Genomic DNA, 14554 nt, shown 5'->3' with positions numbered 1-14554 from the left:
TGCTGACACGCAGCCTTTCCTTTGCATTCAGATTACTCAAACTGTTGCCAGGGTCACACTGAGGGCAGACACCCTGATGATGTATAGGAAAGCATGTCTGGGAATTTCTCTCTCTCTCTCCCTCTCTCTTGAAGTGCATACTGGGAAAGCTGAAGAACACCCTACCAAAAAAAAAAAAAAAAAAAATCTGTCTGATGAGACCCAGATGATAGCTGCTCTTTTTACTACCTTCATAATTTGCCTTTTTCTTTTGCTTGACACACCATAGTTTATTAATGCATTCCACGATAGCCTTAAAAATTTTATGCCCCCTGGAGGTAAAGACACTCAGTAGTACTTTGACACTTCATTTCCCAGCCGAGGGGAATGGGTCAGTAAATCCAGCTGACGGAACAGTGCTGGCGATTCTAGAAGATGAGAGAGAAAGAAGAAGAAAGGAAGGGGGCCAAGGACCAAAGGGGAAGGGGGGGAAGGGGGTTTAAGCAGGGGTGTTGCCGTGGGCTGTACTGTACCCCCCTTGGGTGTAACGCAATGGACGTTCTGTGAGAGTGTGTGTGTGTGTGTGTATGTGGGGTGGGGGGGGGGGGGGTGTGTATGCATGCACACGTGCGTGCCATTGACCTGGCCCAATCTGGTGCTGATCACGGGGTCCTGGTGTGTCCAGCCATGCTCTTCAGTCACCCTTACAAGTGCATGCTCATCTGCCTAAAGCAGTGGGGAGCTCTGGCTCTCCTCTTCCCTGCCTCACAATCAGGAGCGACAGGGCTTAAAAAAACAAGTCAACACCCCTCCTCTTTTCCACAGCATTTTGTATTTTTTTTTTTTCGTCTGATTTTTAGTTGCGATTCGGCGGGGTGGGGGATGGGGGAGGAGAGGGAGAGGGAGAGGGAGAGAGAGACGTGCAGAGGAAGAGACAAAGCCCTTTTCTTCTAAGACTGTGTTGTGATCATGACCTTGCTGTTTATGCTGTTTTTATAGCTATCTGATATTGCAGAAGAAAGGAGGCAATAGACATACTTTCTTTTCAAACAAGCAGTTCAATTTGTGCTGCTTGCGTGTCTTTGTGTGAACAAGAATGCTATACCAGTGTGCAGTATGTACATCTTAAAAGCTACTACCCTCCCCAGTGCTAACACTCACACAAACACACACACACACACACAGACACACACACACACAGACACACACACACACACACACACACTTTACCTTTGTTGCGGGAATTAGAATACACTGATGTTGCAGAAGCGCCAAAATTGCAATTTTTGCACACAGCTGCCGGCAGTGACAGGGGATATTTCATCCCGTTGTCAGAATATTATTAATAAAACATCAGGACTAGAGTGCAGCACAATTTTTCCTTTCAATCACTCCCAGCATCTGCCATGAAAATTTCATGCTGTATATAATTTCCACTTAATGTGTTGCACTTAAAATGTCGGCGCCAGTGCTGTGCGCGGAATTTGAAAGGGTTAATTATATCATGTTCCTAGGAGCGGGGCCACTGCTTACCAAACAATGACTTGAGTGATTGTATGCAAATGGGTCTCTGACCTTTTTGCCACCTCGTGGTCAATTTATATGGTTATTAAGGCTTTATAAAATTGATGAGCACAGCGCTTTGAATGCCATTTTCTCTGCATCCCCTAATTTATTTAATTCCTTGCAGGTCTCTGTCTCAAAAAATGATATACATACATTACCTATATATATATATGTATATATATATATACACACACACATATACATACACACACATGCTCACACACACACACACACATATATATATATGATTTTTTGCAATGCAATGGAAGCAGCATGTGGTGCTGCAGGAGCTGTGAGCCTGGTTATCTGGCATTACTCAGACTGCTAAAAATTCATTAAAATGTGACATCAGCGCAGTGAGAGACAAATGATCACAGGATGAAAGGGAACACTGGGCCTTTCAGGGATTAGCGCGGCGCAGCCCCGACCTAGCAGCTAACAGCATAAACAGATTAATCCACTCGCAGCATAGCTAAGATACACAGAATTATTAAACAAGGGGTGAGCCACCACAAAGGTTTCCATGTAATCTGTCTGGTGCTAACAATCTGGAGAGGTGTGTGTGTGTGATGTGGCTGCCGGAAGAGAGCTCTGCTTTCACCGTCACGGAGAGTACCCCATATAGAGCGAAAGTTTTAACCCTCTCCCTTCCCCCTGTTTTTGAGGGTTTCCTCAAATCTGTCCACATGTAATAACTGTAATTGGAGCAGTCATTATTTTACAAAAGGCGAATAAAGACAAATCAGCAGTGAGAACCTGCCAAAATGTTTGTCTTTCTTCTTTTCTTTTTTTTTTTTTTTTTTAAAGAAACTCGAATTTAGTGTTGTTTGTCCAATTGACCATTGAATGCGCAGAGCAGCCGGACCCTGATTGTGTGAAGTGTCCATTTTAGTGGAATTGAAGCAGAAGGCTGAGTTCAGTGTGGGTAACAGAATCTTCCCCATGTGCTCATTTGCAGAAGAGCCGGGCGAAGACACAGAGGGACCCCCTAGGACTGCAACTCTGGCTGCGGCCGAGGACAGAGACCCGAGCGAGAAGGACAGCAAAGAAGGAAAGAAGGCTGAGAGAGAATCCAGTAAGGCAGTCGAGTTTGGGCTGTTCGGTTCCCCTCTCCCCTCGCTGCCTCCTGCTCTTCCATCTTAAACCTGTCTGGACGGTCTTGTTAATAATGACTGCATGTGTGTGTTGCATGCGAATACCGTCAGTAGCCTCCCATTGACCCAATTTTAATCATAACCGTCTGACAGCGTAGATGCGGATAAGTTGAAGAATATTACAGAATGACCAGTGAGATTATTTTTTAATCAAATCAGTTTGCGTGCTTGTAATTTTTAAGCGCCTTTCATTAATCTTTGCCGTACTTGTGATTCCACTGATGACATATTAATTTTGCGTAAGCGTAGGATTAGATACCACTCATGTATATTTTTTTTCTAATATAGCACTGCACCCTTGTAACCCTTAAATTGGTTTTTCTTCATTCTTTTTTCTCATCTTCTGCTTATAAGACCTTAGGCAGCTATCCCTTCAGAACACATTCTTCTCAATTTATTAAAACCAAGAATCTGCATATATTTGTAAGGGGTAACATATTAACAAGGGCAACAATCTATAAAAAATAGACCAGCGAAAAGCTCAGAAAACAACCCTTGAGCTAGCATCTGGTTCAGATACCTCAGGCTTTTGTTGTATTTGATTTGGCAAATAGGAATTCATACAGTACATGCTTTTTATGTATGAGATGGAAATCTATGGCCAAAATGAATATTACATTGGATCTTTTTAGTGCATGCTATACCTAGCTACATAATGTTGGATTCAGTGAAGCAGAAGAAATGCTGAAACAGGTTGGAGCCTATTAGTTTAGGTAGTCATCTATCTTTTAACCATATCTCCATGACAGGGTCGTCTGAAGAACCCACTAGTCAATGCATTTGCTATTCGTATTACATGAAGCATCATTTAACATTGTGCTGTGGTGAAAATCTTGCTTGGAGTCAAACCATTTTTTTGTCTCTCGTGAACATTAAATATATTAATGAAATATCCATTTTACTTTTAATGCATGAGGGTACCATTTAAGTATGAATACTGCACACATGCACGGGACTTAAGCAAGCTTTTGTTTTGGAGTGTATAGTAAATGACTCAAATATATGAAAGGCGTATGCATGTCTTATAATGGACACACAAAGATGACAGAAAAATGTAGGACTTGTTTCTCCTCCTCAAAACTAAATTCCTAATGAGGATGACAAAGGAAGAAGTCAGTTCTGTGTAGAGAAAAAATTATACTGTGGGATGTTTGGCTGTTATTTTATACAGGTCATTTACAAAGCAATAGCTTACAATGGAGTCTGTTTTCCTTAGAATTCTGGCACTTCCTGGCTCATTTACATTGTCATTTTAATCTAGTGTCACTATAGATTACTTATAATCCAAATTACATTTTCCATGCAAATGTATTAATCTGGATGAACTCCAGATTACGTTGTGCTCCATAGAGAAGTTACATGTCACTGCAATAGCTTAGGGGAACACTTTTTAATAACACTGTAAACACAAGCATAGATGAAAATTAACTGTCATTATTGCAAAGAAAATTGCCATCAGACTTGACTGAAATTAGCAGGGAAATTAGCCATTGTTCATAAAACCTAATTTTACGTTTTAATTTCTTGTATAATTTAAATAATGCAGATAAGTGAAATGAAATGTAATGCATGCAGACTAGATCAAATATTGAATATTTAAAATTAAAGCTCCTCTTTGAAGCATTGTTTGCATGTGTCCACAAATTTACTAGATTAGAAATTAGCCTCAGTCAACTTCTGACTTTTTATAAACATTCCATTAAAAATGTAAAAGTATTAGCATATTTAATTATAGGCCTACAGCCATGAAATCTGTTTTGAGGTTAATTAATGCATACTGTACATCTTAGTGAGTTTGCCAAATATAGCATACCAAAAGTAATACATTTAAGGACAATGTTTGTTGTGATATATTGTATCTAAGGCTTTGGAACTCTCCGAACCTTCATGGAGTTTAGAGTTCAAAATGTGACGCTCAAATGTTATCAGTTGAACTGCAGGACACACTAATGCGTAACCTAAACCAGCATCCCTGTAAATCACCAAAGATACAGGAAGCCTTCCAGGGCAAGGGCTTATTTATGTCTCTGTAACCTTAGCCATACTGTGAAGACCAGAGCCCACTAAATTGAATAGTAAATTCAACCTGCCTTCACCGAGCAATTCCTTTTTAATTGATGTTTTCTTCAAATAAATTATTGAGTGAAAATGTCTGTCCTTAAATTGATCCAAATCTACCACTTCTATATTAATCAAAATCTTATATTATAAGATTTATAATAGTATGTCCTGCTGTTATGTTATATTAATTAGTGTAGCTTGTTTGACTTCAAAATACAATAACAGACCTAAACAAAATGGTTTAGCATATTTACATATAAATTACACGCACATATATATATATATATATATATATATATATATATATGTGTGTGTGTGTGTGTGTGTAAATGTATACAGATTGTGAAAGAACAAAACATATAGTTATTGAAGCTGTTTACAATTTTAAATAGAATACTGTGAGATCTTAAAATGTCATTGGCAGTTGTAAATAAAGATGGGTGGTGTGGCTGCTGGTCTCATTCCTGTGATGCAAACGGCTTGAATGTCATAAATCACCTTTTGATTTATCTAATCAACCAAGGTCCTGCTTCTCAAAGGCATTTGTCATTGGAAGACGAACGGTGTCACAAATATTTTATCTATTGCTTCATTGCACCGCATTGTGTCCCAGGACAAAGGAAAAAGGGCAGCATCATTAAGGGTGAAGCCGAGCCTTAAACATAATCTGCGAAAGGAAGAAAGGCAGTCCCTCTGTCCTTCACATCTCTGCTGCTCCTTTGTTACAATCCAGAAGCTGCAGAAGGAAAATATAGAATATCTGGATTAACTCCCTTTCATTTCGTAAGAAAATTACAGACTGGTGAGAGGGGAAAATATGCTCTCTCCGTTCTTGGCTCGGTAAATGATCAGCCAGTCGTGGTTCATTGTAAACAGTTGATCTTGGAAAGTCTACACACATAGCTTTCTTGACACTGTCCTGTTCCCCACACTTGTATGCCTCGTACGCACAGAGGTCGCTGCTGTTATTTTTAAACTGAGGGATTTTTTTTTTTTTTTTTTTTGTCTGTGGTGTACGATGGGTGTGTACGAACGCAGCGGCTGGGTTGATTGAGAAAATAAATCATAAAGATGAATCCGCGTGCTCTACGCACAATCAGATTAGCCCCCAGACTATACATTTACATTCAATATGATGGCAATCAATGGCAAAGCTTCATTGCATTGCGAAATGTGTTTGCACCCGGTTGTCCAGCAATCGCCTTCTCACCCTGGAAATAATTTAGTTGCAAATTGACTGGAAGATGGTGAAAATTGAAAGTTAAAATTAGAAATACTCATAACAAACAGCGGGGGGAAAAAAAGGTCAGATGATGCTTGGTGGCGATGAGATTGGGGTGGCTGGCAAATGAGGTTTTCTGTTTGTCATGAAATGTATGTGACATGCCTCCCCAACACTGCCGGGATATCAAAGCCGGGAGAAAAAAGAGATTATCTAGCTATTTGAGGCTGCAGAAAATTCTCTGATGCTCTTGGAAATTTATATTGTGCCCTTGTCTAAGATGTGCGTTTCTTTTTTCCTCCACTCTTGTGTGTCAGGTTTCTTGACAGGGTAATATTTCAGACCTCAGATTCAACACATGATTAGTGTAGAATAAGGAAGAAAAAAAAAATTAAGATGTATTAGTATGTGCTTATTGTGAGTATATATACCCTGAATAAAATAGAGTGTAGTGTGAAAAATAATGATAAATACAATTTTTTTTATTATTTTTTTTTTTAATGGCTATGAATTTTATTGTTTTTCTGTGGCACTGAATTCATGAGAATAGGGCAGACATCTTGCCTTGAGTGGCCAGATTGGAATAAGGCGAGTTGGCCCAGAGTCCTTTGTGTTCCATCAGCTCTGAGAATGGAAAAATTGCATTGGCTGAGAAGGCTGGGCACTCTGTCTGTATCTAAGGATGAGGGTAATGAAAGATTTATCACTCTGTGCAGCATTTGCTAAATACAACTGGGGGCTGATTTCCAGAATTGAGCTCAGCTGTAATGATAATAATGCTTCTGTCCTCCAATGTACTGTACAGGGCACAAATATTTATGATAGCATTCTGAAAGGTTGTTTGGTGATAGCAATCCTCCATTAAATGTAAAAGTATTCAGAGAGTGCCTCAATGTTTGTTGTTTTCCGTTTGTATATATGCTCATACTTATTGTGGGTATGTACATATGGCAGGGTGCATTGCAGTTGTAGGCTAGCAACTGGAGGGCGGCTGTTGTTCCCTCTGAGGTGCCCATAAACACTACCAAAGTGCCCATGAGCGAGGCACTGACCCCAGCCCTGTGACTGACCCTGTGCTCTGTCCTCTCCGATGACAGTGCAAAAGCGAAACATTCAGTGTAGCATTCCGAAAGTGAAGATGCAAAGCTTGTAAAATGTTGTGAAGATGCTGTTTCTTTTGAATGTCTTCAAGCTAAAAGCTAAGAGCTTTATGAAGTAGAATTATTTTCCATCACCAAAGATTAAATGAAATGTGTTCAATAAATCTGACTTTATTTTTACTACCATTGTATAATGGTGTGCGAAATTGAAGATTGCAATAATCTCCCTCACTTCTTATTTCCATAATGTTTTTGGTGTTGTGTTGCTGTTATATGGTGTTTGTCCGCAATAAATATTTTTGTTGATTTTCCCCCCATATAATGTTATGCCATGAGCTAGAAAAGAATATATCTGAGTCTATGTATTAAAAGCATTGATGCCTGTTATTGATTACTCTCTCAAGTTAACGAAAGGTTACCTTGAATGAGGGAGACCTTCATTACCAGATTAATATGATAAAGTCTGTGGAGATTCTTTATTACAGCATTTCAGTTTGGATATTGCATATTTGCAAATTAAAATGCATGCATATCTTTTAATGATTTTATCCATCAATGCGAGGCATTTCATCCTCTTCCACAGCTTTACTGTCATGCAAATAAATAAAAAGCTCCAACATACTCTTCAGCCTTTTGTTTTTATGATGAAATCCTGTCCGTTAAAAGAATCTTGTGGAAGAAATCTATCTACTGTTTATTTTCAGGAATTAATACACTGGGTAAGGAAACCCTAGGGACTACTTCAGTGGGGAAGAGGTCACTGCTGCAGGAGAGGGAAAATGAAGCCGCATCCAAGAGACCGAGATCAGCTGAGGAGAAGATGGCCAGCAATGAGCAGGTAACCACACAAGCTTCTGCCTCTAGTCGCAGAAAGAAAGGGTTAATCAGAACTCCACAGTGAAGAAGAGACCTTGTCCCCTCTACCGTACTTAGGTACAATACCTGGGCTGGCTCCCACCCTTTGGAATCTCCTTATATAATATGTATTTTTAAATTAAATTATGAAGTATTAGCTTGTCTTAAGTGATGCAGGTCTGAGTAATTTCTGAAATGGATTACATTAAGAGAGGTGATGGGAAGCTCCAATCTAAAAGTACTCCTTGTAATGAGGGTCAAGCAGAAGCTTGAATGGGTGCACACCTTTGTCATTTGTAATCTTCTGATTAGAATTTCCAGCCAATCATGTTTTGCTAGTAAAAGTGAAGACTTAAGTGAATTACATGAAATCAGCTTTATTTTCATTTTCGCAGAGTCTCATTTGTTCAGCTTAAAATGTTGATGTTACAGGGAAAGTCTTTTACCTTAAATACCTACCGTAATGTGCATTCTTAATCTGGCTTGCTGTACCGCAAGCATTAATGGATGTAATGTGAATGAATTGACCATGTCTTCCCAACCGCTATCTTTTCAGGTCCAACAGTGCCCATACTGTAACTACAGTAGCAAGGACGCAAACCGCATCCAGTTGCACATCATGTCCCAGCATTCCATGCAACCTGTTATCTCATGCCCCCTGTGTCAAGATGTCCTCAGCAACAAGATCCACCTCCAGCTCCACTTAACCCACCTCCACAGCGTGGCCCCGGACTGCGTGGAGAAGCTGCTCATGACTGTATGTGCACACTGGTTTTAACTGTCTGTTTAAGTCTTGATCTTTAAAGCCATATGAAAGTCAGTTATGGCTCTCCCCCTTCTCTGATGTCCAGTGTGGGCTTCTGCCAACTCTCAACTTCGAGCCACCCTGTTAAATATTTCCCGTGTATTTGGCCTACTCATGTGGGGATTTGCCAGAAATTCCCTTATTGCTGCTTTTGAAAATAAACTTTGCATTGGAGCTCAGGCATAAACTATCAAGGGAGCATACAATTGTATATTTATTTTCATGTTGATAATTGAATTTATTTGAATTTGCAACTGTTTATAAATGTCTTTTAAATTGGTAGCAATTTACTTCTATGTGTGGTTCTTTAAAATGTTCCCGTTTTTAGAACGGTGGATTTAGTTACTAATGTAGAAACATGTACACATATTGGGATTGCATTTGTTTAAGGAAAAGTTGCATTTATATTCTTGTTCTCATATTTTATTTACCAGTGTAGCATCCTTAGCAAGTGACCAGTATTTTCTTAACAACTTTTTTTTTCCCCACTATATTTTAACAAGTGCCTTTTTTGCCTTTTTCTTAGGTGTCAGGACCAGATGTTATAATGCCCAATAACATGTTGCAACTACCTGCAACTGTACAAGACAAAGTCCCATGTCAGATGGACATGTCAACTGTCACACCAGAGGGGTCTGGTAAACAGCATGGTAAACAATCTTTTTTTTCTCTGTTTTTCATTTTCTCAGCCTTCTGTTAATGTGCGGATGCAAATCTGTTTTCAAAAAATACTTAATGTGTGTCCAAAATTATATTTTTTCCAGTGATTGTGACATAACATGTTTAACTGATAAAAGTATATGGAAAACCCCAGTCCAACTATCATTATACTTAGTAGAATGCTAATTAATCTTTCAATACCATGACTGTTGGTAATGTCCAGATTGTGTTTCATGATAATACTGACATTTTTGCATAATACTACAAAAAGTCACAAAGTGTATTTGTTTTTTTTTTTTTCCTGTACACAAGACTGGTTGTACATTTTGTGGTTGTATCAAAGTATGAGATATTGTGCCGCCATACAGAATGTTGTGACCCTGTTAAATGAATCTAGAGTGAACATGCATGTTTAATGTTCTGGATTGTGTTAACAAAAATCTTTTTCCTTTTAATTCTCCTCCAGGTGACAGTTCAAATGATGAAAAGAATAGCACAGCACAAGAGAAAGGTGAGCTGGAGCTTCAGAACGAGGAATTCAAGCCACCGAAGGAAGCTTCAGAAGCCCCTGATTGGAAGAAGAGTTATGGCCAGGAGCTGAAGAACCCAGACTCCCTGCAGGAGCACCTGAGTGAGCTGCAAAAACGGCAGCAACTCTCCGTCTCTGATCGCCACGTCTACAAGTACCGCTGCAACCACTGCAGCCTGGCTTTCAAGACTATGCAGAAGCTTCAGATACATTCCCAGTACCATGCCATCCGGGCGGCCACCATGTGCAGCCTGTGCCAGCGCAGCTTCCGTACATTCCTCGCCCTCAAGAAACACTTGGAAATTGGCCATCCGGAGCTGAGCGAGGCAGAGGTGCAGCAGCTCTGTGGAAGCTTCCCCATCAATGGGGACTTCTGCTCCGAGAGTGAGGCCAGGGCGTATGAAGAGGCGCAGGCCTTCGAGCAGGAGATGGACAAGGACGAAGACCTGGACCAGGAAGGGAAGGCTAGCCCCACTGGGAGTGACTGCAGCTCTCTGCTGGACGAGATGGGCTCCGAACCAAAGCGGACTTTACCGTTCAGGAAAGGCCCAAATTTCACCATGGAGAAATTTTTAGACCCCTCCCGTCCATACAAATGCACAGTGTGTAAGGAATCCTTCACCCAGAAGAACATTCTCTTGGTGCATTACAATTCAGTTTCACACTTACACAAGCTGAAGAAAGTTCTTCAGGAGGCCTCAAGCCCAGTTCCCCAGGAGACCAACAACAACATTGATAACAAACCATATAAATGCAATATTTGTAATGTTGCTTACAGCCAAAGTTCAACCCTGGAAATCCACATGAGGTCTGTGCTCCACCAGACAAAAGCCAGAACTGCCAAAATGGAGACAAGCAGCAGTACTGCAAGTGGAAACAGTGGAATGGCACCTGCTAACAGCCCAGTTTCTGTTAGTCAAGGAAATGTAGAGCCTGCAAGCTTACCAGTGTCAGTGAGTAAAGAAAACAATGTAGATGCCAAAGAAATCAACAAAAAGCAAGCTACTGATCACATTTCTGTTCAGCCCACCCACCAACCTCCCCAGTCACCAGCACAGCTTCAGATGCAGCTACAGCATGAGCTCCAGCAGCAGGCCGCTTTCTTTCAGCCGCAGTTTTTGAACCCGGCATTCTTTCCTCACTTTCCAATGACGCCTGAGGCCCTGCTGCAGTTCCAACAACCCCAGTTCCTCTTCCCCTTCTACATTCCTGGCACTGAGTTCAACCTCAGTCCTGAGCTGGCCCTGCACTCTGCAGCATTCGGAATGCCTGGAATGACAGGTTCCTTTCTGGAAGACCTGAAGCAGCAGATGCAGCAGCAGCACCAGTTGGGACAGCAGCAGCTCCAGCTCTCTCAGCAGCAGGCCCAGCAGCAGCAAGCATCCCAGTCTCAAATGCAGCAGAAAACACAGCAACAGGCAAGCAAGCCCAGAATGGAACAAAGCAGCATGACAGGCCCAGAGATTCAGATGTCCAAGGAGGCTGAAGAGCATTTGGAGAAACAGGAAACTAAGTCCAAGCAGGAGTATTTAAATGAGGGCGACAGCACAAGGGACAAAGAATTCAAGAAATCTAAACTTTCAGAACCTCTTCTCCCGCCACCTCGCATTGTGTCAGGTGCAAGGGGTAATGCTGCCAAAGCCCTGCTGGAAAACTTTGGCTTTGAACTGGTCATCCAATACAACGAGAACAGGCAAAAGAGCCAGAAGAAGAATCGAACCGGAGAGGAAGAGATAAGTGATAAACTTGAGTGTGGAATGTGTGCAAAACTCTTCTCCAACATGCTCATCCTCAAAAGTCACCAAGAACATGTGCATGGACAGTTCTTCCCATACGGGGAGTTAGAAAAGTTTGCGCAGCAGTACAGAGAGGCTTATGACAAGCTGTATCCTATAAATCCCTCATCTCCAGAAACTCCTCCACCCCCGCCACCACCACCCCCACCTCCACCTCCACCACCCCAGACGACCACGACTTCTGTAAGCAAGGCTACAACACCTTCTCCAGCACCTCTGCAGGCTCCTCCGCCCCCGCCACCTCCTCCACCACCACCTCCACCTCCCTCTGCACCTCCTCAAGTCCAGCTGCCTGTATCATTGGACCTCCCTCTCTTCCCGCCACTGATGATGCAGTCCGTACAGCACCCAGGGCTGCCTCCCCAGCTCGCTCTACAGCTGCCCACAATGGATTCTTTATCATCAGATCTCACACAGCTTTGTCAGCAGCAACTGGGACTGGATCCAAACTTCCTCCGACAGTCGCAGTTCAAGCGTCCACGCACTCGAATCACTGATGATCAGTTGAAAATCCTTCGGGCATACTTTGATATAAACAACTCTCCAAATGAAGAGCAGATCCAGGAAATGGCAGACAAGTCGGGCCTTCCTCAGAAAGTCATCAAACACTGGTTCCGAAACACGCTCTTTAAAGAAAGGCAGCGGAGCAAGGATTCCCCGTATAACTTTAGCATTCCACCCATCACTACATTGGAGGATATCAGAATAGAGTCTCAGTTCAGTACGCTGGAGTACTACAGAACAGATGCCACCATGAACAAGAGGTCGTCTAGGACTCGCTTCACTGACTATCAGCTGAGAGTGCTGCAAGATTTCTTTGATACCAATGCGTACCCTAAGGATGATGAAATAGAGCAGCTCTCCACTGTTCTCAACCTTCCAACTCGTGTGATTGTTGTCTGGTTCCAAAATGCTCGCCAGAAGGCACGAAAGAGTTATGAGAATCAGGCAGATGCTAAAGACAGTGAGAAAAAGGAGCTGACTAATGAGCGCTACATTAGGACCAGCAATATGCAGTATCAATGTAAAAAATGCAGTGTTGTTTTCCCTCGCATATTTGATCTCATTACTCACCAGAAGAAGCAGTGTTACAAAGACGAAGATGATGATGGGAATGATGACATCCAATCTGAGGAATATATAGATGCCAGTGACCAGAGCCTGCCAAAGAGCTTAGGCCCCACAGATTTATCAAAACATCACCATGTAACTGCTACCAGTTCTGGGTCAAGCTCTCCTTTAATGCCTTCGCCTCGACCTGATATGGGAAAGATCTCACCAAAACCTGACGTTACCACTGATAAACCAAAGCTAGCTGAGAATATTCCCTCTCAAGTGGCAAAGGCCTTGTCAGAGCCAAGACCTTCCAAGGCTTCAACTCCGCAACCACCACTACAAAAAGCCCCCCAACCACCGATGACTAGACCTCACTCTCAGCCCCAGTCAGCAGCTGTCCCATCTAGCCCTCTTTCTATTGCCCTCTCCTCTCTGACAAACAGCCTACCTCCTCAGATGCTACAGTATCAGTGTGACCAGTGTAAGATTGCCTTCCCAACTGTAGAACTGTGGCAGGAGCACCAACATATGCACTTCCTGGCAGCCCAGAACCAATTCCTCCATTCACAGTTCTTAGAAAGACCCCTGGATATGCCCTACATGATCTTTGATCCAAACAATCCTCTCATGACTGGGCAGTTGCTTGCTGGTGCCCTCTCCCAGATGCCTACACAGAGCAGCTCATCCTTATCTACACCTCCTGGTTCAGGCTCTAGTTCCTTGAAACGTAAATTGGATGATAAAGAAGAGAACAGTTCCAATGATAAAGATGGTGGAAACAGCGGCGAAGACCAACATAGGGACAAGCGCCTCAGGACAACCATCACACCAGAGCAATTAGAGATCCTGTATGACAAGTATCTACTGGATTCAAACCCAACTAGGAAAATGTTGGATCACATTGCACGGGAAGTCGGCTTAAAGAAGAGGGTGGTGCAAGTCTGGTTTCAGAACACCCGTGCCAGAGAGAGAAAGGGACAATTCCGAGCTCTAGGGCCTGCCCAGTCTCACAAAAAGTGCCCTTTTTGCAGGGCACTCTTCAAAGCAAAGTCAGCACTTGATAGCCACATACGCTCCAGACACTGGCATGAAGCAAAACAGGCAGGTTTTAGCCTGCCCCCTAGCCCCATGATGCCACAAGATGATGGTGCAGAGAGTCCAAACAAGTACAATTTCTTTGAGTATCCACAGCTGCCCATTAAAACAGAGCTGAGTGAGTATGAGCTGCCAGCTGCAACCTCAACTCCAATCAAACTATCTGAGTCACCGCTAAAAAACTTCTTGAGCCCTTCATCCTTAAAGGCAGAAAACAGTGATGAAACTGAAGGGCTTAATATTAATTCTGCAGAGGTTTCTTATGACTTAAACAAGACAGATTTTGATGAGACCTCATCCATCAACACAGCTATAAGTGACGCAACAACCGGTGATGAGGGAAATAATGAAGGAGAGAGCCAAACAGGAAATGGAGGTGAAAAGCTGGGTGAAAGCAAAATGAATCTCACTCTAAACTCAGAAGCCTGTGAAGAAAGGTTCGGCCTTGTGAGTCCCTCTTTGAGTTACAGCAAAGACGGTAGCGAGCAGTATTTTTCCATGCGCGAGGATGACCTAGATGAGAGTGCAGATCGAAGTGAGACCTCAAGCTTAGCCGATCCAAGCTCTCCCAGCCCTTTTGGAGGTAGCAATCCCTTCAAATCTGGAAAAGGCAGTGGAGAGAGACCAGGGCACAAACGTTTCAGGACCCAGATGAGCAACCTGCAACTGAAAGTTC

General features: G+C 42.3%; 1 protein-coding gene across 3 annotated transcripts in view; it reads left to right on the top strand.

Annotated features, from left to right (window-relative positions):
* Positions 1-14554, top strand: part of zfhx4 (zinc finger homeobox 4) — a 79965-nt gene that overhangs the window by 60115 nt on the left and 5296 nt on the right. For all 3 annotated transcript variants that reach the window (XM_064333174.1, XM_064333176.1, XM_064333175.1), the window contains exons 5-9: positions 2504-2620; positions 7787-7920; positions 8494-8694; positions 9269-9392; positions 9869-14554. The exon at positions 9869-14554 is cut by the window's right edge and continues 546 nt beyond it. In XM_064333174.1, coding sequence (XP_064189244.1) covers positions 2504-2620; positions 7787-7920; positions 8494-8694; positions 9269-9392; positions 9869-14554 — 5262 coding nt within the window. The remainder of the gene's footprint in view (positions 1-2503; positions 2621-7786; positions 7921-8493; positions 8695-9268; positions 9393-9868) is intronic.

The sequence above is a fragment of the Anguilla rostrata genome, chromosome 4, assembly GCF_018555375.3.
Source record: "Anguilla rostrata isolate EN2019 chromosome 4, ASM1855537v3, whole genome shotgun sequence".
Classification (NCBI taxonomy): domain Eukaryota; kingdom Metazoa; phylum Chordata; class Actinopteri; order Anguilliformes; family Anguillidae; genus Anguilla; species Anguilla rostrata.
The sequence above is the reverse complement of the archived record's forward strand: the minus strand, read 5'-3'. Positions and strand labels throughout refer to the sequence as shown.